The sequence below is a fragment of the Kogia breviceps genome, chromosome 7 (genome assembly GCF_026419965.1).
Source record: "Kogia breviceps isolate mKogBre1 chromosome 7, mKogBre1 haplotype 1, whole genome shotgun sequence".
NCBI classification, from domain to species: Eukaryota; Metazoa; Chordata; class Mammalia; order Artiodactyla; family Physeteridae; genus Kogia; species Kogia breviceps.
This window is the reverse complement of record NC_081316.1, coordinates 31,615,667-31,643,475: the sequence shown is the minus strand read 5'-3', so window position 1 is coordinate 31,643,475 and position 27,809 is coordinate 31,615,667. Positions and strand designations below refer to the sequence as shown.

Sequence of the window (27,809 nt, the reverse complement as noted above, 5' to 3'; positions counted from 1 at the left end):
TAAAAAACGTGGCCTTCCTTCTGATTGGAGGAAAGCTTTATAGTAATGCTGACTATAAAAGCAAGTTATGGTACTAAATTTATTTGCTTGTTTTTGTTTTTGCAGGGGAGAAGCACTATTAAAAGGTCATTTCTGTGTTTTTATACACAAAGTCTCTTGGATAAGTTCTAAGACTGTTTCTCTTTATGCCAAATTTCTCTTTCTAGTATATCCCACATAATCAATAATTCAGCAATGCAATAAACAGTACTATATAATTTAAATTTGCATAGTATTTTGTAGTCAGGAATGCTCTCTCAATACATTAATTCAAGTAATTATAATAGCTACAGTTCTTTAAACACTTAAGATATACAAAGACTGTCCAAATATATTGTTTCATTTTATGCAACTTTCATTACCACCTTTGGAGATGAGTATTCCTTTTAGCAGATGAGGGAACCTTACATAGTTAAAGATGTCTAAACAAAATATTCATACCACATAAATCCTACCCTAAGTAGTCTCCTCTCATGAGAACATAAAATCACTTTCTACTTTCTTCTTACTCTCTATGAGAATAGATTTATGAAAGATTTTAGCATCAACTTAAGATATCAAAATGGTAGTAAAATAAGATTTGAGAAATATCAAACATTTATCAGAATGGTGATTTTTCTGTTAAAGTTTAAATGACTCAAGATTTGGATATAGGAACAATACATTATTATTCAGCAGAGGTAAAAGTCACATTAAAGAATTAAATGAGTTAAAGAATTAATTAAAGAATCCTCTTAACAGCATGTTCTATTTACTATACCACAAGGATTTCATCAAGTTCAACCTTGTATGATGCAATTTAAAATATGAAAAAGTACTTTTCCCCTCCTTAAAAAAAAAACTCAGTACTTTTTTCCCTTTTGGTCCATCTTTTAACCATGGCCTTGCTACTGGGTAGTAATCATGACAGTTAATGGGACCATAAAATGCATTTCCTTGAATATTCTTTATCTATATATATGTTCACATGTATTTGTATAACAATTTCGCCTAAAAGCAAAATATTTTCATTGTCCCAGGGTTGAATCCTATTCCGTAACCAAATTCCTTGATTTGGTATCCCAGAATCCCCTTGTTCTTCCTGAAGGCCAAATGGTAATTAACATGAAAACAAAGCATTTCATGTTCAAAAGCATTTCACCTAGTGACAAGTTTATTTCAGAGTTTTGCAAACTCACTACCACTCTGGAAGGCAGCATCTTCCTGGACAAACATGTGCCCACTGGAAATATCCATCCCCCTTTGGGCATTTCTTTATATGATGTTGAATCAGTAACCTCTGAAGCTGAGAAGTGAGATTGTAATTTGGAGTTATAGTGTCTTGAAAATAAAAATACTATTTTTTTTTGTTTGTTTACTAATTCTCTATGAGTTTGGCTCTTTTTTTTTTTTCTTTTTTAAGAGTTCACATATAATGTGATACCATACAGTATTTTTCTTTTCTATCTGGCTTATCTCACTTAGTGTAATACCCTCAAAGCCCATGTTGTCACAAGTTGCAAGATTTCCTTCTTTCTCATGGCTGGATACTCTTCTATTGTGTGTGTGTGTTTGTGTGTGTGTGTGTGTGTGTGTGTGTGTGTGTGTATCTCAAATCTTCTTTATCCATTCCTCTGCTGATGGACACAAGTTGTTTACTTATCTTGGCTATTGTGAGTAATGATGCAAAAACATGGGAGTGCATATACCTCTTCAAAATCCTGTTTTCATTTCCTTTGGATATATACCCTAAAGTGGGATTGCTGGATTATATGGTGGTTCTATTTTTAATTTTTTAAGGAACTTCCATATTGTTTTCCATAGTAGCTGTACCAATTAACATTTCCATCAACTGTGCACAAGAGTTCACTTTTCTCCACATCCTCACCAACACTTGGGGTTTTTTGCTTTTTGTTGTTGTTGTTTTTAGCAGTGGAAGTGTGGAGTCCTAACCACTGAACTGCCAGGGAATTTACTATTTCTTGTCTTTTGGATAATAGCCACCCTAACAGGTATGAGGTAATATATCATTGTGGTTTTGATTTACATTTCCCTGGTGATTAGTGATGTTGATCACTTTTTTATGTACCTGTTGATTTATGTATCTTCTTTGAAAGAATGTTTATTCAGTTTCTCTGCCTATTTTTTAATCAGATTTTTTTTTGATATTGAGTTGTATGAGTTATTTATATATTTTAGATTTTAACCCTGTATCAGATATATGATTTGCAAATATTTTCTCCCATTTGGTAGATTCCCTTTTTAAAATATTTATTTATTTATTATTTGGCTGTGTTGGGTCTTAGTTGTGGCACATGGGACCTTTTAGTTGCGGCATGCGAACTCTTAGTTGTGGCATGTGGAATCTAGTTCCCTGACCAGGGATTGAACCTGGGCCCCCTGCATTGGGAGCTTGGAGTCTTAGCCACTGGACCACCAGGGAAGTCCCCTGGTAGATTGCCTTTTAATTTTGTTGATAGTTTCCTTTGCTGTGCAGAAGCTTTATAGTTTGATATAGTCACTCTTGATTATTTTTGCTCTTGTTGCCTTTACTTTTGGTGTCAAATCCTAAAAATCATTGCCCAGATTGATTTCATAGTTTTACAGTTTCAGGTTTTAAATTTACATCTTTAATATATTTTGGGTTAATTTTTGTGTATGGTGGAAGATACAGCTGTAGGTTCATTCTTTTACATGTGGATATTCAGTTTTCCCACCACCATTTATTGAAGAGACTATCCTTTCTCCATTGAGTATACTTGGCTTTTTGTCGAAAATTGACCATATATACATGGGTTTATTTATGGTTTCTCTATTCTGTTCCATTGATCTATGAATCTGTTTTTATGCCAATATGTACTCTTTTGATTACTATAGCTTTAAAATACTGTTTGAAATCATGGGGTGTGATGCCTCCAGCTTTGTTCTTTCTCAAGATTGCTTTGGCTATTTGGGATTTTTGTGGTTTCATAAAAATGTTAAGGTAGGTTTTTCTATTTCTGTGAAAATACCATTGAAATTCTGATAGAGATTGCATTTAATCTGTAAATCTTTTGGGGTAGTATGGACATTTCAACAGTATGAAATTTCCTAATCCATGAGCACAGAATATCTTTCCATTTATTTGTGTCTTCTTCAATTTCTTTTGCAAACGTCTTATAGTTTTCAATGTATAGACCTTTCACCTCCTTGGCTGAATTTAATCATAAATATTTTATTCTTTTTGATGTAATTGGTATTGTTTTCTTAATTTCTCTTTTTGATAGTTTTTTGTTAGTATATAGAAACACAACTGATATTTGTATACTGATTTTTATATCCTGCAACTTTACTGAATTCATGTATTAGTTATAGAGTTTTTTGATAGAATCTTTAGGGTTTTAGAAAAAAAATGGTCTTTTAAAATGAATTGACAAAAGCAGAAAATGATTTTTAGGCAGTTAGCTACTGTTCAAATTGGTTCCATGGAGAACATATTCACAGAGTTTTCCCATGTGGTGTAGACTTCCTCCTCCAGGCTTACAAAGTTGAATATGAACAAAAGGCAATGAAAGGAATAGATTTTCTGTTCCTATTGATTTATGTGCCAATGAAGTAAATTAGGCTCCTTTTGTGTGAGATAAGTATTCTTTAACCTTTAGCACAAGGAGTGTTTTAAAAGGCTCTAGCAAACTCTTTTCTTCTGTGCTTTGTGGTATTATATTACTGCTACTTCTGTCACACTGTAATTAAGATCCTGTCAGACTTTCTATTCTAAACTAAGATAAGCATCACTGAATATCTTGACTTTCAAAATTTCATGGGACTGAATTTTTCCATTCAGGTGTCAGACATGGTTAAGTCTTAGGTGTTATGGCGAGTGAGTGGAGGACAGGGCTTTTATTTTGAGTTGCTTTGTTTTAGTTTTGTTTTAAGCTCTTTTTTTGTTTATTTATTGCAAAGTAACAAAATGTTGAAAAGCTGAAGATTGGGTTGTATTATGTTTCTACCAGCTATGTTCATGGGAATTAATGTCATATTTCTTACCTGCTCTGCAGTTAATTGTAGAATTACGTGAAAATCATGTTATAGATTATTTATTGTATGTATATGTGCATGTATATATTTACATGCACATTGGTCTTATACAATCAAAGGTGGACAGATTTGTGCCAGGTAGAGCATATATCATAGGAATATAAAAATGAACAAGCAGGTAGATATGGTCCCTGCTTCTCAGGCTTTGGGTTTGAGGTCTGGGACAAAGAGCAGAATCAACTCTCTGGCCCATTCTTGCCTCTTTGGCCTGAGAACTCTGTATTTGGTCCTCAGTACTGACCAGCTTTTCAAAAGCTGTTACGTCCTAAAGGGCCTCTCAGATCCTCTCCTGACAACATCCTTAGCAATAAGGGCTTCTTCCATTTATCAAGTGCCTATGATGTGCCAGGCACATTATCAATATTCATTACATAATATCCCAGTTGCATATTATCTCCAACTGGAGATGAAGAAATTGATCCTCAGAGAGGTAGGTGACTTAGGGGGAAATATCTAGTAAGTTTAAACCTATATCTGATTTTTAAAAATTGTGATAAGAACACTTAACATGAGATCTACCCTCTTCAAAAATTTTTAAGTGCACTACAGTATTGTTAGCTACAGGCACGATGTGCAGCACGTCTCTAGAACTTACTCATCTTACGTAACTGACACTTTATACCCACTGAACAGCAACTCTCCATTTCCCTCTCCCTTACCCCCTAGCAACCACCATTCTACTCTGTTTCTATGAGTGTGTTTTTTTAAGATACCTAATATAAGTGGAATTATGCAGTATTTGTTCTTCTGTGACTGGCTTATTTCACTTAACATAATGTCCTCCAGGTTCATTCATATTGTTGCATATGGCAGAATTTCCTTCTTTTCTTAAGGCTGCATAATATTCTATTGTATGTCAATTCCACAATTTTTTTATCCATCCGTGGATGGACATTTGGGTTATTTCCATATTTTGGCTATTGTGAATAATGTTGCAGTGAACAAGGGAGTGTAGATATCTCTTTGAGATTCTGATTTCTGTTCCTTTAGATATATACCCAGAGGTAGGATTGCTGGATTAAATGGTAGTTATGTTTTTAATTTTTTGAGGAACCTCTGTATTGTTTTTCATAGTGGCGGAACCAATTTATAGTCCCACCAACGATATTCAAGTGTTCTAAATATTCCACATCCTTGCCGACACTTGCTACTTTTATTTTATTTTGTTTTGTTTGATAATAACAATCATAACAGGTATGAGGTAATACCTTGTGATTTGATTTGCTTTTCCCTGATGATTATATCTGATTGTAAAGTCCATGCTTTACTCATGCTTCCGTACTGCCGTCCTTTAAACCTACTTTCATATTACCACACTTCCCCAAAGTGGACATCACCAAGCATCTTATTCTGTGCTTTGTCAGGTTAACAGGATTACAGGAAGCATCAAGACCCTAGAGCAGGTCCAGGCATCCATCCCCAAATGGACAAATTGCTCTCTCCTCCCATATCTTAAATGGGTTGTAATTATCATAACTTCCAATCAGCCCTTGATGTGTATATCTAACGACAGATCTAAGACAAAAGAAAGCCACACTTCAAGCAGTGGTTTATATTATGAGTTTCTGCAAAAGAAATTAAGAAACACTCAAGTTGGGCACTCTCCCTCCATCTAGTGGTTAAGTAAAGTCAAAGAACTTTGTGATTTCATCTCAAATTCCATATTTTAGGCTAAAAAATACATTGCCAAAATTGTTTAATATTTTGTATGTTACCTATCAAGTTGAACTTTGGACAACTTACAGAAAATGAGTTTGATGATTCCGGAAATAAAAATAAGGCTAGTCTAATGGCTGGGATTCTAGACTGAGTGCTTTGAAACATCTGTGCTTTTTGTGTGATCATTTGGAAGGTGGGAAAGATAATATAGTATTAACCAAACTTGAAACCATTTTAGTATGAGATTTTAATGCAGGGCACATTATGTCATTCTCAAAACACAGTTAATTATAATAGCAAGCCTATTTTAATAAAAATTTTCTTCAGAAGAAATGTTAATTCTTATTTATACAAATTAGTAGTATTACTAAGAGGAGGTATAATTGTCTCTTTCTTCTGAGTTTTTAAAATGTACGTTTTACCTGCTTCCTCCTACTTCACATAGACATTATGATTACTAGCAAGATGATGTGTGTGAAAGTGGGAGAATTATAGTATATATAAGACCTGTTACACCACCATCATTATTAATAAATTAGTTTTTGATAGGAAAGTTCCTCTTAATACGACATAAACTTATCTCTCCTTTAGATGAGTCGTAGGTGATGGAGAACTGGACCTAGAATCAGGAAAACCTAAACTCAGTTCCCTAAATTACCTCTTGTTAGCTGTATGACCTTGAGCAAATCAATTAAATTAAACATCAGTTTCCTCTCAGTTTGGAGATAGTTACCATTGCAGGAGATTGCATTGAGGACTAAACGTAATGGACATGGACCCACCTTTGCTTTTTGTAAAGTATTGTAATACTGTATAGCATTATTACTTACTAGTCATTTCCAGTTTGGCTTGAGATTATACACATCAGGCATTTGAAATACACATGCATTATTTTTTGCTTTGAGTGTATACATTTTGAAAACAGCAAATCTTGCTATCAACACTGCCAATTAAACTTTTAACAACAGTTGCATTTCCAAGCATATTTTCAAAAGCCTTTATATTACTTTCAATATTTCCAAAGCATATTTACTTGGACAATTTATATATGGTATACCTAGTGGGAAAGGGTCAGGGATGACAGATAAAGGCACAAAACATCTTAAAAACAGGTTGCTGTGAACTCTCAGGCTGTGAGGCTTTTGAGAAATTGTTATCGATGCCCTGTTCATGTCACAATGTCATCTACAATGTATGCTGAGATTTTTAAAAGATAGCATAAAACTTAAGAGACAAATATTATGAAGTTACATTCTAATAGAGAATATTATATATTTCAGTAAATAAAATCTATGCCATGTTATTGTGACGGTGTGTGTCACGATAAACTTCCTCAGGTTTCCAATGAACATAATGCACTGATTGACTGCAGTGGGGGTTATGAAATTATGTGAATTATGGATGCTGTTCATTTTGGTGACTGTAAAGCAACGGGATCCAGGGGAAAGATCGTTAGACCTGAGAAATCAGCAGAGTCGGATGTGACTCCAGCTCAGCCATGTCCAAGCCTGTGAGCTTGGTTAAAACACCCTCGGTTGTTCCTCACAAGATTATCCTGCATGCCATGAAATCAGGTGTAAAAGTGTCCTTGTGACAAAGCCCCACAGGTGCCTCCCAAGTATAAAATATGGCCTATTATCATTACAATATCTTGGCAGAGATTTCTAAAACAAAGAAGCAAACAAAAAACTCTATCACAGAAATCCTAAAAATTTGAGTTGGAGCCACTGTCTTAAGTTCTTCCTCATCTGTCCACCCCCCTGCCCCAACCATTTCCATTTCTTCTTTCCTCCCTGCCTTGCTGCTTCCCACAGGATTGGCCAGAGGGGCTAAGTACCTCCTAAACATGGAGGTTCATGCTTTCTTTTTCTTCTTTGATTTCTCAAGCCAAGAAATTTGCAAGGCCACTGAAGTTTTCATGTGCCCTCTCTGTGACAAGAACTGCTCACTGCAGAGACTCAATGAAAGCTGCATTTATGCCAAGGTGAGTGTGGACCCTCACGTTCCTCTCCCTGCCCTCTACTTTTTCTAGGAGGCACGTAGTAAAAAGTCCTCCAGCAAAGCGCTTTTTACCAAAGTTAAATGTTCCCAAGTGTTTCAACAATAAATATCATTGACAACTGAATAAAACATCACTCTGTGGCAAATACAGAAAGAGTGTATTTTATTAGAATATTTTTGTCTTCCTTTGTTTTTATAAGTGATTATTGCCATCATAGACCTAAAACGGCCACTTGGAATGACATCTAGATTCTTTTTTGGGGGAAGATGATTATTTCCATGGGTAGTGATAAAATTTTTATCTTCCATGAAGACTCCTGAAGTCAAAATATTTCTAATTTTACAGAGAAAATGAAATAACATACCAAAAGCTCTCAAATTGCTGCCTTTTAGAATCACCTGAAGGGGGTTTTAAACTCCTGAAGCCCAAGCCACATCCCAGAGCAGTTAAATTAGAATCTTTGGATTTAGAACCTAGGCATCAGCATAAGTTAAAACCTCCCAGGTGATTTCAAGGTGCATACAAGTTTGAGAAATGTGTACTTGAATTTTACAATTACTATTATTCATTTGTAAAATGGTTTTATTAAAAGTATAATTAACAGATAATAAAATGTACATATTTGAAGTATATAAATGAATACATTTTGATTATATATATGCTCCTGTGAAACCATCACCACGATCAAGATAATGAACATATTTATCACCTCCAAAAGTTTCCTCATGACCTCTTGTAATCTCTGCCTCCCATCCCTCCCAAATTCCACCCCTGTGCTCAGGCAACAAACTGTTTCCTATCATTATAGATAAGTTTGTATTTTCCACACTGTTACGTAAATGGAATCATACAGTGTGTGATTTTTTTCTGATTTATTTCACGCAACATAATTATTTTGAGATTCATCCATGTCATAACATTTATCAGTCAATCATCTTTCTTTATTGCTGAGTAGTATTGCATTATATGGCTATCTCAAAATTCGTTTATCCATCATCTATTAATGATCTTTTGGGTTGTTTTAAGTAGTTACCATTTTAAATAAAGATGCTACAAATGTCTACAAATCTTCATTTAGGCAAGTAGTGTTATTTCTCTTGGGCAAATACCTAGAACAAAATGGCTGGATTATGAGACAGAAAGATTTAAAGTTTAACCTTCTAAGAAACTTCCAAAATGTTTTCCAGAGTGTCTATACCATTTTACATTTCCACCAGCAATGTATGAGAATTCCAGTTTTCTATATAGTCACTGATTCTCAGGATGGCCTGTCTTTTTATTTTTTTATTTTTATTTTTTTTGTGGTACGCGGGGCTCTCACTGTTGTGGCCTCTCCCGTTGCGGGGCACAGGCTCCGGACGCGCAGGCTCAGCGGCCATGGCTCACGGGCCCAGCCGCTCCGCGGCATGTGGGATCTTCCCGGACCGGGGCACGAACCCGTATCCCCTGCATCGGCAGGCGGATTCTCAACCACTGCGCCACCAGGGAAGCCCTGGTCTGTCTTTCTAATTCTAACTATTCTAATAGATGTTTAGAGAGATCTCATTGCGGTTTAGTTACTTGAAAACAATTTGATTCTTTTGGGTCTTGCTTTTAGGGTCTGTGAGATGGGCTCCCAGAAGTGCTCATTCTAGCATTCATTTTTCCCCACAATAAAAACAAGATCTTTCTGTGTACTCTACCCAGTGCACTGTGAATAATGAGGATTTCCAGTCTGGCCGGTGGGAACAGGCACTATTCCTGACTCTGTGAGCTCCTGAAACTGTTTCCTTTAATCCTTTCAGGTGGTTCTTTCTTCAGGTAGCTTCCTCACATTAATGCTGACTCTCTGGGTTGTCCCTCTCTGCACCCTGGTGACTATACTTGCAGTGTAGTAACCTGAGGCGATCATAATCCTCTCCTCACTTGTTTCCTGCCTCTTAGGGATCACTGCCCTTCATTGCCTCACGTCCAATCCTGAAATCTGTTGCTTTATATATTTGTGCATTCTTTGGTTGTTTCCAGAATGGGGGTAAAATCGATCTCTGTTACTCCATCTTGTTCAGAAGTAGAGGACTCTATACAATTAACTTTTGACAAGGGTGGATATAAAATCAAAAGCCACTCAGGATCCTACTAGGAGACCAAAACTTAGTAAAATTAGCTTCTGAATTATTTATTTTGAACGCATGGCATGGGAAAAATCTGTTTTGTTTATAATTTAATTTCTAAATTGTGCTCAGTGTTGAATTCTTTTAAATGTTCTACAAAGATGTCTTGTTTGGGGAAGCATTTTCTCAACACTTTTTGCAAAAACCAAGTGTATAGAGTCATTAGATGTAAATATGCATGTTTTTCCCTTTGTCCATGCATTTCAAAGACATATAACAGCCCTAGGGACACCAACAAATCCATATATACATATGTTACTTCTACTTGGACAGTTCTAATAAAACACACTGGCATTATCTGAATACTAAAGCTAAGAATGATATGTGGCAGAGTGATAAAGTAAAGAAACTGTCCAAGGAAACATTAACTCTAGGGGGCTTTTGTCATTGTACAGTATCTACATCCTTCCTTTACTCTGTAGAAATAGTATATATAGGGACAGGTATGACTCAGAAAGAATTCACTTGGTAACTATTATAAGGTAGGTGGAAAAGTTAGCTTGCAGGGGAGAATATTGCCTTATGGAACAAAACAGGAAATAAAACCCACTACGGTGACATCTTTAATGTGTCTTGTATTTGTTCCTCTAGCTAAGGTAAAATGTAGCTACTTGGCTTACACCTTAAAAATCAGAATTATTCTTCCTTCATTGAATGAAAATAAGCATTCTCTTTTAAAATCAGTTTACATACTTAAACACCTAGAGGTTACTGTATGGGCAGTGTCTGAAATAAGGGAAGAGATTTTTAGCAAAGAAACAAGGCCACCAATCTAGAATCATCTAGCCTACACCGTCACCCAGCGACATCATCTAGTAACTGGTCAATTCCTTATGGAATCAATCACCACTTGTGACAAGGAACATGAAATTAAATCTGTCATATTTTACTGAAATATGTGTGTGAATGTAATAAATTCTGTAATAATTTCAAGGGTGTGTTTCAGAGAAAACGTGGTCCTGTCATATAATAAAAATTATATTTAAGTACATTAACATTTTCTTTGGTGACTATTTTCATTTTTAATACTTAAAAGTATGGGAATTAAGAAATATTTTCAATTAACTAATTCAGTGATATTTGCATACTCTTTTCAAAGCACCTAGTACCACACTGTCAATTTCCATTATGCTAGGATTTCTCAGTTAAGGTGAAATCATCAGGTACAAGGGTCCTGCATTGTTTTTACATAAGATTTTAAAAATGACTCAACCTTTGAAGTTAGCCTTATTTATAACAGTTATTAGTATCTGGTTTTTTTTTCACTTGTTCAGCAAACATTTATCCAATACCTAGAGTGAACCTCAGACTGTATACTGATATTAAGGCTACAACAGAATTAGGACAGACCATCTTTCTTCTTTAAGAAATTTCATGGATGAGTCTGCATAAGATTACACATCAGAATCACCTAGAACTTTTGTTAAAAAGCAGATTCCTGGGCCCCACATCCTGAGATTCAGAATCAGCTGGCCAAGGGCGAGGCTTAGAAATCTGCATGTTAAGAGGCTCCTCAGGTGATTCTGATTTCTAGGACAACATTTAAAAAGCTGTTGCCCTAAATAAGTAATGAGTTGGATGAGGGGTAAAAAAATGAAGTAGCTATGTTTGGTGTACCTTTGCCCTGGTCCAATGGACCAGGATAGTTACACAGATTTTGCTCTGTCGAAGAATTAGGAACTAAGGAACTGAGAGAGGGCTGAACTTCAGCCTAAATTCCAAACCCTGCCTCTCTCCCCCGAAATCTCCTGGCCCGAAGCGTGGAATCCGCCCAAGAGGCACCTTGTTCACTTTAGCCCAGAGGGGCTTGAATTGAGTATAAGTGGCAGTTTCCAGAGGCTTAAGTTATTCTGAACCCATGAAACAATTTTAGAAAGAGATCTATCAACTACAGTAGAGGAGACATAGAGTTTAAGCTTCCAACCTAATAAGAAATGTATCTCCTTAAACAATATCCACATTTATTGATTTCCAGCCACACTCAGCTCTGCAAGAGAAATCACATGTCAAAGATAGTGGAGAATTTGTGCTAACACACAGCTTTGTTTGAGGCATAGTTTGCTTCTGTCTTCTTGTATCATCCCTATTTACATCAACAATTTTGAATAAAAAGCTTGTCCAGAGGTTCCCTACACATAAAGGCAAGCTATTTTTCCAATAAAATAATTAACTGCAAATATACATTTGTAGATCAGACAAGGTGTTTTTTTTTTTTTTTTTGCTTTTAGAAAAGTCTGTTATGTTGCTTTGGGATTTTTCTGATCACTCACGATCTAAGCTTGAGCCATCCACACTGTGCTTGACTCTTCCTTTTCCCTCTCCTCCATTTCCATTCAGCAACTCATATCAGCACCCTAAAAAACCCATATAATCGGAAGCTGTAACCACAGGCTTCTAAGTGCTTTTCTTATCTCCACAATATCCCTTGTCATAATACACCCCGCATGTAATAGTTTAATGGGTAAAACAATGATTTTATACTTTTACACTCCTCCTCAGGGCAAGTTCTGAAGACTTCCCTAACTCCCATTCTAGGTTTATCTCCCACTACATGTATATAATCTCACATTACATCAATATGGCATGTATACCTCGCCGTGTCTCGTGGATGTGTTTCTGAAAAGCTGATATTTAAATTTACTTAGTTAAAAATGCCTGAAAGATTTGTACACAAAACTAATAAGAAAAAAAATGAAAAGCTTTTTTAAGGAAAATATTGCATGAACAATGACAAATTATGTCTGTGCAACACAATTGTTGTTAAGTATTGCTTTTTGGTTTGTTTGTTTTTGTGGGGTTTTTTTGCGGTACGTGGGCCTCTCACTGTTGTGGCCTCTCCAGTTGCGGAGCACAGGCTTCGGATGCGCAGGCCCAGCGGCCATGGCTCACGGGTCCAGCCGCTCTGCAGCATGCGGGATCCTCCCGGACCGGGGCACGAAGCCGTGTCCTCTGCATCGGCAGGCGTACTCTCAACCACTGCGCCACCAGGGAAGCCCAAGTATTGCTTTTTATGTGTCACTTTTCTAAAAACATGGCTGTTTCTGGAGCAGGGGGAGCCATTATTTCTTGGTGACCTTTACGTCTGCATGTGTGAAGTCTCTGTTCTAACACTCTAAGAGGCCCTTTCCTGCACTAGGCTTGTTTATAAAGGAAAGCAGACAGCTGTTCAGTTGCTTGGCAGCCGCAGGTATTTCTGTGGGATGCCTCTGGACACAAAAAAGCTGGATTCCCCCTCTGGGTGGAATTTTATCAACTCTGTGAGAGAATTTCTTTGTGGTCCTTTTCTCTATTGTACATAATATATACTGATGATTGGTGTGAAAACCAAGTCTTATAACATTTTTTAAAAGCCCAAGCCTTAACAGTCTTAGAAGTTTAGAAGCATCTAGGACATCTTGCACCTATCCACCAACTTTCAAAAGGAGAACATCTTTTGTATAATAAAATTTTCAATAATGCTATATAATAGGAAAATACATCCCACCTTTATCTGTTTTATATTATTTTACAGTGTGTTCCAGATGTTACAATTAAAATACGCATTAATGTTGTTTTAATGCACCCATTGAGCAGCCTCTAGACTGTAGACTGAGCAAAGAGGACACCATTGTACTCCCACTTTCCTTAGAATAATGTTCTTTAGCCCCCAATTGTCCTCTCACTCCTGTGAGGATAATGCCCCTATTTTCTCTTTAGCTTCTATGGTATTTAAATGACTGCCAAACATTCATTGGCTTGGCTATATTGGTTTAACCTCCCTCACTACATTATAAATATAGTTAGGGCATTACGCAAATAAAAAGAGGCAAAGGTAAATTGAATTTATACTTTATTAAAATCAAACAATTCTTACAACCCTGAAATGTATATTCAATAATGTTGTATAACTGTACATTGTTCTTTATAAAACTTCAGGTCATGTCTGATTAAAAAACACTTGGACTATATCCTAAATGTCCAGTGATTTATGAAACTTCTTAATGACCCATGGCACATTCTGAAAGACATCGGAGAGTAGGGATAGCACTGTGGTCCCTTTCCCTTGGAAGTGCTGAATCACTAATGGAATTCTGCATTTTGCAACTCTCCCAATCCTGGAAGTTTTGCAAACAGGAAGTGCAGCTAGGTGTGCCTTCACTGGAAAGCTAAGTTCTTAAAGCTCTCTGTGTAGCTTCTATTTGTGGCCCACAAGTACTTCCTCAGGGTACAAGAACCACTTCCAAGCAGAAATGAAGGTAGAGTCAAAGGGGAAAAGAGAAGAGAAGGGGGAAATGCTGACTCCTCACCTCTCCCCATGAGAAAATCACATGAAACAGTTGCAGGACCCGTGAAAGGATTGCCTATCTTATATTTGCAAACTATAAAATAATGTGATTCCACTGGGAAAAAAAAAATCAATAGTACCTAAATGCAAACAGTAATCACTGGATTATTACAACCAAAAGTGTGACTGATACTTTTGTTTGTTTTCCACTAAGGTAACATACCTGTTTGATAATGGAGGGACAGTCTTCTTTGCTATTTTTATGGCAATATGGGGTAAGTATTTTCTTATTGCTTACTTCCTGGCCCTCGTTTTCTGAGGCTGTTGCTATGTTTATTCATACACACATGCAAACACACATACCATGTATCAATTCAACAGTAAAATCTCTTGTTTCGTATGCCCTCTTCACACATTCAGTGCTTCTTTGGAAATTTAACTCTTGATTTAATCTTCTAATCCCTAAAGCCTCAACCTTCCTATACTGTGGCGTATATTTTTTCCTGCCAGAAACAGGCAGTAATTGAAAACAAACTGAAATATACTAGAATCCAAATTAAGCTTCTTGTATTTTCACTTGTGAAAGTGTTACTCAGAAAATGTTTTGTTTGCTTAAGGCTTCCATTATATTTGTTTTTATTTTTTATTTATTTTTTTTTTGTGGTATGCGGGCCTCACTGTTGTGGCCTCTCCCTTGCGGAGCACAGGCTCCGGACGCGCAGGCTCAGCGGCCATGGCTCACGGGCCCAGCCGCTCCGCGGCATGTGGGATCTTCCCAGACCGGGGCACGAACCCGTGTCCCCTGCATCGGCAGGCGGATTCTCAACCACTGCGCCACCAGGGAAGCCTGATATATTTGTTTTTAACCTTACATTATGCACTTAGAGATGCAGAATCTATTCCATATATGATTGAGCAATAATGTCTAATACAAAATAAATCCTGTTCCTATCTAACATCTTAAAACTGTAAAAGTTATATATAGGTATATGTATTGGCTGACTTTTTTCACTGAGTTTTTAAAGAACCCAATTAATTGAGGCCTAAAGTAAACCACAGATTGGAATTCCTGATGCTTTGAAGAGAAGTGATCACTTTCCTGGTTAGGGTCAGCTTTCCTGCCATAGTCTGTTGAATGCAAAGTCACTGTCAACTTGGCAACTCAAGGAGCTGACTATGTACCTGCTGATACAGAAAAGTAAAATGTACTAGAATTCAAGCCTCTCACTCCTGTTACTTTAATTTCCCAGGAACAGAATCTGTGCCATACTCTCTTTCTAGCTTTAAGTCAAAATTAAAAAAAAAAATAAAATCACCCTTCCAATTTTCCTTCAGGAAAATGCCAATCTTGATATATGGTATTATGACTACACGGGGAGCAGTGAAGAGTCAATTCACCACCACCCCCCAAAAAAAAGTAAAAATGTAATTTGGGATCCCTATTTTCATTGAAGGATTTTTTTAAATTCAATTATCGGGCAGGGCAATCATGGGGAAATCTTTCAGTTTTACCTGATTCCACAAACATTTCCTGCTAAGAAAAAAACAGACCAAAATACAAATTAATGTTACTCAATAGATGATTCAGCACAGCGAGAAATGGAAGAAAGGAAACCTTTTGGATGATTTATCCTCTATGTTTCTGCTATTCGTCTCATGCTTTTACAGTTCTCTTTGGCACAGGCCACATGAGAGTGATCTTGCTTCAGCTTTTGGATGACGGATTTGAAAGGCCAGGATATAGTGAACATTTGCTATCTGAAGCCTTTTTCCCCTTAGTTTTATACTGAGGTACGAAGTGGAGGTATGTCATCCATAGGAATGCCATCCCGTGCATTTTCTCGGCCTGCTGGTGTAGATGAATCATTCGCAGTTGGGTTATAATAACTAGAATTTCCAAAACTCACATCATAAGGTTCCGGTGCATTATCTAATCGCAGAACTAAAAAAGCAACACAAAAATTGCTTTATAGTGGCAGTATGGAAGATGCATGCTCAGGCATCTGCTAGACTGTAGGGATTGTTCTGGATGACTTAGTTACAGTTTTTTATATGGGATTGTCAGAGATTAGTTTTGAATTTTAAATAAGTACATATTTTGCAAGCCACATTTTTCTTCTAAAACTATGAACAGTTTAACTTCCAAAATTTCACTGCTGGTGGTCCAAAAATAAAGGAACTAAGGGAGAGATCACAACAGAAATATAGCAATACTTTATATAAAGAAGTATTGACATGTCTCATTGACTTTTGAATCTTGTGAATTCAGAGCCTTGTCAACATGTTCAGAATTTTTACTTCTGGTATAAAAATAATTTTTTAAAAGTGAAGAGCTTTAATTTTAAAATGTGTCATTATTTTACCAAGGGTCTTAATATCATTATGGGTGAGCCATTGAAGGTGGAGATGAAAGAAAACAATTTGTAAAATCTTATGTTTCCTTCTGAGAGATCCAGGTTATTATCCTGATTAATAATATTGGAGATTGTTTTTATTTTCAACAAACAACTAACTATTATTTCTTTTATGTTCTTGAATTTAAAGAAAACTTGGGGCACTAGGTATTTGAATACTAAAGCAGGGACTACTTACTAATTAAACTAGTAATCTAATTATTCAGCTAGGTATTCTCATATCCTACCTATTCCTTAAGCCTTCTGTTTACAAATTGGACCCCCAGGAACCTTAGGAATTTGGGAAAGGTGTCTCAAAGCTGAAAGAGTAAAACAGGTGGTGTGATTGAATTATTCCATTATGCCTCTATCACAATATCTTAGATTATATCAAGTTGTTAGACTGAGCTTTTGCATGCGGTGACATTTAAAGAAAATATTCTGAAGTTAAAAAAAAAAAGTTTGGAAAACCCTGTTGATTGAAATCCTATCCTTCAATTTTGAAAAGTGATAGTTTTTATTTTCTATGGATTGCTAGAAGCCCATAAACAGAATTCAGTTAATTTACAATTAATGGATTTGATTTTGAAAATTAACAATATATCAGTAATGTTCCAAACTTATCAAAAATCAACAAGACTTTATCAATGAGACCCAACAGGGGCATTTAACTATTTTTTATGGTGGCAAGAGTCCCTTGTGTAAACCAGAAAACAGATTTTTTTTTTTTGTCCTGAAATATTAAAGAAAAAAAGCCTCGAATCAAGCATTTGAAGTGATTTTATTTCTGTCCTAATTACTACTGCATTATTAAGATCAAACACAGTGCTTCATTCTTAGCAGACACATTTCTCATCCATAGATGTGGTGGGTTTTTTGCATCACATGATTGGGAAATTTTTGAATTAAGGTTTATCTGACTTTATGTACCCAAATATGCAACACTTTAGCAAATCTGTTTTAGAGACTCATTAAGATAATTAATAGAGGGCTATTGTATGCGTGTAAACTTTTCAAGAGCTCCAGATTAGAATAAATCATTGTTCAAATCACTGCTACTAAGAGATCCAACAATGGTGAATACTGGCTCCCCTGTTACATGCTAACAAAACTGGCCATTTTGTTCTTAATATCATGCCATTATCTTTCAATTATAATGATATGTTTTAGGTTCTGGGATTATTACTTAAAACCAATGGTGATGCAATGAGCAACAGTTCCAAATGGTTTTCAAATTTCACACAGTTCCATAGTTATTTTGGTTATGTTCTTTGAGAAAGAGAGAATAGATCAGAATAAATCTTTAGTTCATTTCTGTCATATGAATCTCTAAATCCCTTCTAGATAATGCAGTGAACGTTAGCAACTTCACTTAGTTAAAACCACTGTGTACAGGTGAAGTTCTGAAAGTTGCTTTTACCTGGTTCATTTCTGTCGTCATAAAGTCGCCGATGGGAAAATGAGTCTGTTTTCCTTTTTCCACACAGCAAGTAGCCAACAAGACTAAGCAATGAAGCTCCCAAAATAGCACCTAAAATGGCCCCAAATACTACTCCTGTATTTCTGTTCTCTAGAGGACAAAGAAAAAATAATTTACAGATAAGAAATAGAAAACAATTATTCAAAAAACAGAAATATATACATGTGGACTTTGTGTAAGCAAAGAATGTTCAACACTTAAAAAAATTAATGGATATGTATATACAGAGAAATATATATACATTGTGTGTGTGTGTGTGTGTGTGTGTGTTATAAAGTACTGAGTTTTGGGGATATATTGGAAAATATGCTTCCTGATAAAACTGTACTTCAAAATTTGAATTATCTTGAAATATTTCTAAGCTTTAGTTTTATAACTATCTCATTACATATTAACACTAATAGTACTGAAGTGCCATGTGTATTCTCTATTAAGATCTAATTTCTATGTTGAATTCTATATTTTTAATCAACTCTGAATCTCTGATGAACTTTAATGATGAGATAAGCTTTGAGTTTGTTTCTATAATAATTGAAAAGTAGAAAGCTAAAGTAGGTAATAGGAATTGAATCCATAAACCCCAAGTGAAAAGGCATTATGAAGAAAAAGAAATATATCCTGATAGAGGGTATTTCCAAATACAACAAATAGACCAAACAAAGCAGGATGTTTGCAGTGCCTTGCACATTGCGAACAGATGTGTAGGTCTGAGTTAAAGGAGTCCAAGATTTCATTTTGTCATCTTCTTTACCAAGCACCTTATTTGAAGACTGAGTCATCAATAAATCACTGAATGCTTCCTGGATTTATACTTAGTGCATTTTATTTTCAGGTTTAAAAAATATGTTGAGAGCTTATTAATTAGGTAGACAAGAAGTCTTATAGGGTCTCTAATTCTATATCAGATTCCATTTATACACAAAAGACATGTTGGAAGGTCAACAGCAGTACATTTTTTACCAAGATAAAAGAGAAGCAAAGTTAACTAAGTTTTTTTTGATTAATGAGCAATGCTAGGATTAAGTACTCAGTATTCTCAATATGTATATTAAGTTTAGAAAGACAAAACAGAATAGTTTTAAAAAAATCTTTCTGATGGAATATCAGAGTATGTATGAATGGAAAGATATCTTAAAATTATGAAAATATATGTACATACAATATACTGGTTGCAGTACTGTAATAATCCTAGATTTCAGAATTTAAAACTTTTCCTGTACACTAACAACTTTCAAATAGGAATTTGTTTATATGATTTGGTGTTTATATCACTCATAATCTATAGATAAGTTGTATTGGAAATCAGTGAATTCATGGGGGGGAAAAGAGGAGTTATTATTTTTTAATTCAGTAAACAAAAACATGGTTAGACCTGAGAAAATAAAATAGAATGAATTTTCATTAAATATTAGAGATCTTTTCCACTTTATGTTTTAAAGCTTGACTAACTCTAAATGAAACAGAAATGTCCCCATAACACAATTTTCTTGTGATACTCAAAGCTGAATTCCATTTTTATGGTGTTCAGTAGGTACTGAACTAAAAATTGAGGCTATTCTTCTGTTGAGTTTAAATTATTAAAATACATATATTTTAAATATATTTTAAAAATATATATATTTAAAAATACATATATTTTTAAACTTCAGTTGTATCATATTCCTAAAAGCCTGTGAAATTTCAGGTAGTCTTTCTGAAATGCAGTAAAAATTGTTACCCAGTATCTCGAAACTGTACCACTACCTCAGTTTCTGTTTCTTTTCAATCTAACCTACTTCTCATTTTGTCCCAGTCTCATCACATTCTCACATTCCCATACAGTAATGACTCGTATATGCTGACTTAAGCCCTAAAATCCCTTCACTATTCACTATGAATATCATGGTTTCTCCCCCCCCAAATAAGAACCACCTGTGCTATTGCAGTCTCCTTTTTTTCTAGTGTGGTGCATTTCTTAGGTGTAATGACTTATTTGGAGATTCAGTTTCACACAAAAGGGAAATTAAATCCATTTATATTTACCTTCTTGGTGGTCTGATGTATTTGGAAAGATTTTTGAATTATTGGTGAATTTCAAGGTGGGATATAAAGTTGTTTCTTGATAGGCAGTAAACCCCGCCAAGCTATCTCCAGTCATGGTAGGCCATCCATCTGTTTCCATTATCATGGGGGTCACAGATACGGTGTTTGATCCTGAAGGGAGGTTGCTAACTGTAATGGAACTGTTGTCAGGAGCTTTCATGGTATCATTGACCGAAGACCGAGTGAAGTTTTCGGAAGATACAATAGCTGTAGTATTAAGAGGTGCTGAGACTGGCAGAGGATTTTCATCTGTTACGGATGAGTTCCAAGGCAATTTAGAAACAAAGCTGTGGATCAAGGGAGGGCTTGGAGAAAGTGTGGGCATGAGTTTGAGACTGGAAGAGTTGTCTGTTGACAAATTATGGTAGAAGTCTGTTCCATGGGTTTTATTTGATGGATCCCCAAAAGAGAAATTACTTGCCTTGGGATGGGAGGTTTCTCTATTTTCTTTATCTGAGGTTGAATTTGCTTCACTTTCCAAAGGAATAGATTGATTTTCCCTTGTTTTTAAGTCTTCTGCAATGTTTTCTGTTGTGTTTCTTTCTTGACCTTCTTCTCCATGGCTTCCAAGTAGTAGTAAACTAAACAAAATTGAAATCAACAGAATTTTGGTTGAAGTCAACATTGTAATCTTCTTTGGTATTGGTGTTAATAATGAGAATCTGAAAGAAAATAATGACCACTTGAATTATTAAATGAAGTATTGAGGTTTTTTTAAATGGATCTACATTTTTAAAGTGATAAAAAAAATCCAGAGACATAATGCTGACATGATAGTACCATACTCTTTATTCCAAAAGTTTGTTTCCTTTGGATTTTATTAAAACTAGAGTCACTGAGTTCTATTTCACTGAGTTCTGTTTTCTATATAGTATTTCTTTCCTCCTCTAGGGAATGCCATGCAAAATCTTTGTCAAGCCAGACACTACTATTTCATTATTTCAAAGACCATTTAGCTTGGAACAAGTTGAAATACACGCACACACACACACACAAGCACACACACACACATATTGTACAATATATGGACTACTAAGTAATTTTTTAAAAAATAATGTAATATAGGGCTGCTTTCTTCAACCTATTTAAGAAAACATGTTCTTTATAAAGATGTAATTTGGAGTATTTATTATGAAAATGATGTTATTGATTATACAGTAAACAGGCTCTGGACGCGCAGGCCTAGCGGCCATGGCTCACGGGCTTAGTTGCTCCGCGGCATGTGGGATCTTCCCGGACCAGGGCACGAACCCGTGTCTCCTGCATCGGCAGGCGGATTCTCAACCACTGCGCCACCAGGGAAGCCCAAACATCCACTTTAAAGTGAGTCAGTCAGGAACTCCACTTGAAAACATTTTATTAGTTCCTAATTTGAGTTACTTGAATTTGAGGTTAATATCACTTTTTTCACAACATGTTTACTTCATGTTACCCTTTTTCCTATTAATCCCAAATAACAGAAAGTCAGAAATACTTTTAGGGCCTTCCCTGGTTGCACAGTGGTTGAGAGTCCGCCTGCCGATGCAGGGGACACGAGTTCGTGCCCTGGTCCGGGAAGATCCCACATGCCGCGGAGCGGCTGGGCCCGTGAGCCATGGCCGCTGAGCCTGTGCGTCTGGAGCCTGTGCTCCGCAATGAGAGGGGCCATGGCAGTGAGAGGCCCGCGTACCGCAAAAAAAAAAAAAAAAAAGAAAAGAAATACTTTTAGAATTGGGGATTCTTTCATTGCATTCCCTTATTGTATAAATGAAGAATCTGGTTGTGAGTGTGTGTGTGGAAAAAAAGTACCTAACTAGATTGTGGCAGAGTTGAAGTTTGAAACCATGGTTCTGACCTCCAATCTGGACACATCATTCTGCCTCTTAAGTGTGGAAGCGCCACAATTCATAGATAGCTGGATTTGGGGGAAAGGTTTTGAAATTATATTTATATTGTAATTCTGGTTTCTATCATGAATAACATGTGAAAAATAATCATCATATCAAGCAGTTGCTTTATCAATATCATAATCATACTGACTTCACAGTGTTCTGCAGACTAAATGAAATGATTTATGTAGAAGTACTCTAAACAATATCTGGCCTAAAGTAAGCAGTTAGTAAATGTTAACTTCCATTTCTTCTTATTAAAATATGTTAATATTTCTATAAATATCTTACAGTTTATAATATCATCTCATTTGAGTCTCACAATGAGCCATTGAGAGGAAAAGAGTAGCTCACATTATCCCCATTTTGCAGATGAAGAAACTGAGGTTCAGAGTGGCCAGTAATGGAAGCTAGAAGAAGCAGCACTGAAAGCCAAGTCTACTGACTCCAACCTAATTAGGTGCTAAAATTTAAAGTGTTTTTAATTGAAAAAGGTAAAAAAATGTTAGACTATTCCTCTTCAAACAATGAAGTCTGAGAACTGATTTTATGTTCTTTGAATTGGACCTTAGAGCTTATTTTTCACTAAAAGCCTCCAGGATGACCGAGATAAGAAAAGGAAGGAGGTGCAACTGCTATTATTTATGTCCAACATTAATTGCCATTTCTTAAAATATCCCCCAGAAATTTTTACAAATATTTTCAACCTTGATGATTTTTCACTAGGGTCTGAGGAGCCTCTAAATTACTCCCTCCGATTTATCGTGTGGTTTTAAGTACCCCTCTCCTTGCTTAATGATTACTTACACAGTGGTACAACTTAGACATACCTATAATACATCCTGATATAATATTTTTTCTCCAAAGACTTTTAGCAAGCAGTCTATACCTGTGGATTTCTAAGGTTTAAAAGATACAGTAATTTCCATGCCCTGTGCTTATCACTTAAGAAAGTTCTACTTAAAAAGCAAGCAGGCAGACATACAAGGGCATTATTTATGTGTCTCCAACCTAAACATCCACCAGTAACAGGTTGGATAATAAATTGTTTAATATTTGCACATGAAAAATAAACGAGATGCACAGATGAGTTGCATACAGTAACATGAGTGATTATCGCAAATGTCATGCACAGCTTAAAATGCCAGTTGTACTGTATGATTGCATGTTTATAAAGTTAAAAAACTAGAATGTTAAAAGTCAGGAAAGTGGTTACTTGTGGGAAGGAAGGAGACAGTATTGATTGGGTGGGCATGAAAGGGACTTCTGTGTGCTCCTAATAATCTGTTTCTTCACTTGGTAAGGATTATATAGGTATTTGTGATAATTCTCTTTATTTATATTTCATTCACTTTTCTGTGATAATCAAGAAAATTCATTTAGATCCTAAAAATTGTTAACATAATTGGAAAACATATTACTAGTATGCATCTATTACATCAGATGCTTTGCATGTTTTCTCATTTAATTCTTAACAAAAACAATCAAACAATAAGGAAGGGATTATTAATCCTATTTTACAGATAATTAAATGGAACATAAAAATGTAAATAATATATTCAAGGACACATAGCTAGTGGCTGAAAGATAGGGTTAGGATTCAGACCTTGGCATTAAAAGCTAGTAATCACTCATCTATGTAACAAAAGTTACAAAGGAATATAGAATTTGGTAATCAGCTGGTTTTTAGAACTCTTCCCAAAAATGTTTTCTTAGCACAGAATAATAAGGAATAATGAAATCCTCCAAATTTTATTTTAACCAGAGCAGGTGATAATCCCACATTTTTAAACACTAGAAAAATAGTGACTTCTCCCTTAAGTGCCTCTTAAACATACTAAGTACACTTTTATCCTAATTTAAGAAAATCCCAACAATTATCTCCATGGTTTCTAGATAAACACTTTTACCATGTAATTTACAGATTAACATTAACAACACAGGAATGATTATCTCCAGGACCTGAAGTTCACCAATATTTCATTAAACTGTTGCTTCACCTAGCACATTTAAAATACAATTCAATTTAGTTTAAAAATACGTACATGGACCTTTTCAGAAACAGCTCTTTCCTGTGAACTCTGTCAGTTTCATAGCAAAAGTTATAACCTTTTTCATTGTCTACTGCCAGTGATATGATTTTTTTATGCATTGTACTTGGCCACCTGTCTTATTGTTAGGCAGTTTGATTGCTTTCCCTAAACCTAGGCTTTCTGGTTATTTTCTCTTCCTAAAGAAGTGGTTACCAGAGGGGAGCAGAAAACAACCCTTAGCTTTTCATCTAATTTTCTCATAATGTCACATGAGGAACTGTGGCATAGAGCTTTTGCTCGCTTCCAGTAATGAGAATCCACATACCAAGAGTCAACAAAGTGAGTTTTGTTGTTCCTGTTTCACTTTGCTTGTAACCTGGAACCACCAAGGGGATCTTGCTACCCTTTACCCAGCTTTTGATTGTAACTTGAAAACCTAAGGTATCAACACCCACAATGAGCCAAGCATTCTGTTACTGCCTATAATTCATTTCCAGGGAAAAGAGAGAAAAGGAAGAGTGGGATAAGACAGTATGTTGTGACGGCTCTTTGCCATTTATTCCAAAATTAATATAGTTGTGGGAAAGGCTTTAGTGAATATTGATTCGTTCCTGCTCTCCTAGCTTGGCAGCTGCGGACAACTTTGCTTCTGCTCTCTGGCTTCTAAGAGAGCCAGGTTACACCTCTTACTCAGGTCCATTCATCTTAAAGGGACAGAAGCAGCCAGGAATTGAAGCCATCAGCTATTCAGAACCCCAGCCCTGGATTTTTGCTGGGGCAAGAACTAGGCAATTTCGGTTAAGTTTGACCCCATTCTGAATTGAACCAAGCACATTATAAGCAGGGAAGCTTAATGGAAGTGGTACAGAAGCTCCAGAGGACAATAAAAGTACTCAGTATTCTTTATCTTTACCCTTTTCTTGCAGCCTCTTTCCATCTCTAGAGTTGAGATATGTAAACTGTGTGGTATATTTGTGTGTAAAGCTATGCTGGATGATGGATGGTATGCTTCTGTGTTCCCAAGATTCATCAGTCAACCAGGTGCACAGTAGAGACAGAGAGAGAATGTGGGGATGAAAGAAAGTGAAATTGGAGAGAGAGAGAGAGAGAGAGAGAGAACCAGGAGGACCAGGCAGCATCATTTCTTCTGTTCTTTGCCCCTTCTTGCCCCTAGGTGGAAATTCCTAAGAGGACTTTTCAGGATGTAATCTAGGAACAGAGATAAGCTCATTACAAACTTGAAAAACTTCTAACATGAGAATTATTATAAAGGGAACAGAAACAGAAAGGAGGATTTCCATCCAATTTGTGATACCTGAAACAAAGATTCTAAATCTTTCTGTGTATATTGAAATGTTTTTATTGTTTCTAATGTTCAGTAACTTTTAAAATATACTTTTGGAGAATGTGAGTTTCACTGGTTTTTTAAAAAAATAATTCGTCTATACAAAGAAAATGAAAACTATTTTCTCCCCTGTCTTTGGTGTTGGCACTAAAAAGTGGTTTCACATTACTACTTTTGTATAGAGGGCTCCAGGAGGTGGTGAGAGGGAAAAAAAAAAACAAAAGAAAACAAAAACCTGTGGCCATTAAGGAAAGAAAATCCACACTTAAACTGTGCATAAAATTGTTCCTCCTTAAGTTCGTAAAGTTGTTATTCTTCCCAGCCCTCCTGTTGTAACCAAGTCATACCCATTTTATACCAAGCTTTAAAAATAAGGAGTTACCCTGGTTTCTATCAGGTAATCAACCCATGCAAGGGAAGAGAAATGCTAGTCATTCTAAACTAAATCAAAATCAGAAATTTTAAATAAAAACATTACTTTAGCTGTACTGAGGGGATAATATAAAAACATGTTTCTGTAGTGAAATAACTAAAGAGTATATTCTGTACTACTTCTCTCTCAGTTGCCTGTGATCATTCTCCTTATAGGTTTCTGGCTAAAAACTAAGACAGATGAGTTTTGTTTGTCTTTGTCATAGGAAACTCAGTCTGACGTGTAGCCAATATCCCAGGCAGAAGTTGAGTGTTACACTGAGTGGACTTTCCAATCTTGGACAGTATTTTGCTGTCCCTAGATGAAAGAACCACAGTAAATGAAGACGTAAGAAATTATACTTCTCGAAATGCCTCTTTTATAAGAGGGTTTTGAAAGGGTGTGAAGACTTAACTAGTCAGAAGGTAGGATTATACCTGAGGACCCACATCATTTCACTTTATTTGAGTTTAAAAGAAAGAAACAAATAAAAGGAAAAACATGACTTTCTTTCAGGAAATAATAAATTTCAAAAGTTTGTGATAATTTTAATTAAAAGACTGAAAAATGCATAAACCCAGGAAAATAGATGGAATGTCATACTCCCTGCTAACTTGGGCATTCTCAGTCATGAACTTCAATACTGAAATAATTAGGTGGAAGAGTGTTAAGCTTAGAAAGATTGTGTCTCCAAAAGAAATATTCTGGACCCAAATTTCCAAACATGGGGTTTTCAGCCTTCTCTCGTGTTTCACTATCTGTAGAAGCAGCCTCTATGGATTGATTAGAAAGTGTTAAACAGTAAATCAGCATCCCTTTAATAAGAGAAGCCTTACACAGAACAAACTGAAAATAAATTTAAGAAACTTAATCCACATCTTCGATCCATGGGATGTCTTTTGCAGCGACTGGCTTATTAGCCTTTTAGATTTCCATTGAGTGCTATACATGTACACATACCATGCTAAGTAAAATAATACATAGACGTCACTCTGCCAATTTTTAATTAAGAAAATCTTTGAGAAAGATATATAGAAGGTTAAGAATTCATTGCATTAGCAGACTGTTTTTCAAAAGCTACCGTATTCTAATACTTTAGCAAAAACCTTTGAACCAAATGCATACTTTAAATCTAAATATTCATTTAGATTCATGTAGCCACTTCCACTTTAAACATTTTGAAACTTACTAAGATCTGACTTAAGAAAACTCTCTCTTGTAGTCACTTACATTTTAAGCAAGGTTTATATTTAACTCTTCAGCTGGTTTCATCATCTAGCAAATTTGGCAATAATTGTTAAAGTTAACTCACTTAGCACAAATGCTCATTTGGAAGGTAATTACTTACTGAAACAACTACCTGTCTTTACAAGGGTCTCTGTAGGTACTTGCCAGGCTGTTCTGCCAAAAGTTCAACTTGCTTTGATTCTATTCGGTAAATAAGTAAGAGAGCGAGAGAGCGAGGGATGAGGGACTAGGCATCCTATGTAATCCAGCACACACTTACCTTCAGGTCTAGGAGGTGTTTACAGACAAGAACTGGAGTATCACAGCTGTTCTGGCTGGAATGAGTCTGTCTTGCATTAGAGAAAGCAGATGGGTTAGGGGTACTGATGTCCCACTGAGCAGGAGGGTGCCAGAGAAACAAAATTAGGTGGGGCTGGTCGTATCTTGCTTGTGTAATAGAGCACCCAAGAACCAGACTGACCTGCTTCTCAGCTGTCAGCATGAAGATATCACCTCATTCAGGCCTTTAAAAAAAAAAGAAAAAAAAAGCCCAACCCTCCAGCTTTCATAGGTTGGGTGCTTTGACTTTCAGGACAGGCTAGTTCTCTTAAGTGTTGGCAAACAAAGGACATACATTTCTTGCCTTAAATGAAAAAGGGAAAAAAAAAAACGGGCAAAGACTTTGGTAATGGTCCTTGCTCTATCAGAAATTTCTGACACATGCTGGGTTCCCCCTTCGCAGGTGAGGAAACCAAAATGAGTCAGCCCTGCACCTGTTGCTCATGTGCCAGCCGCATGC

General features: G+C 35.9%; 2 protein-coding genes across 3 annotated transcripts in view; one reads left to right on the top strand and one right to left on the bottom strand.

Annotated features, from left to right (window-relative positions):
- Positions 1-20,750, bottom strand: part of MUC15 (mucin 15, cell surface associated) — a 106,168-nt gene extending 85,418 nt beyond the window's left edge. Inside the window, 2 exon segments of the mRNA XM_059070752.2 lie at positions 17,984-18,133; positions 20,066-20,750. Of these exon segments, the coding sequence (XP_058926735.1) occupies positions 17,984-18,133; positions 20,066-20,750 (835 nt within the window).
- Positions 1-27,809, top strand: part of ANO3 (anoctamin 3) — a 258,988-nt gene that overhangs the window by 171,662 nt on the left and 59,517 nt on the right. For both annotated transcript variants that reach the window (XM_067038079.1, XM_067038080.1), the window contains exons 13-14: positions 7,642-7,738; positions 14,385-14,445. In XM_067038079.1, coding sequence (XP_066894180.1) covers positions 7,642-7,738; positions 14,385-14,445 — 158 coding nt within the window. The remainder of the gene's footprint in view (positions 1-7,641; positions 7,739-14,384; positions 14,446-27,809) is intronic.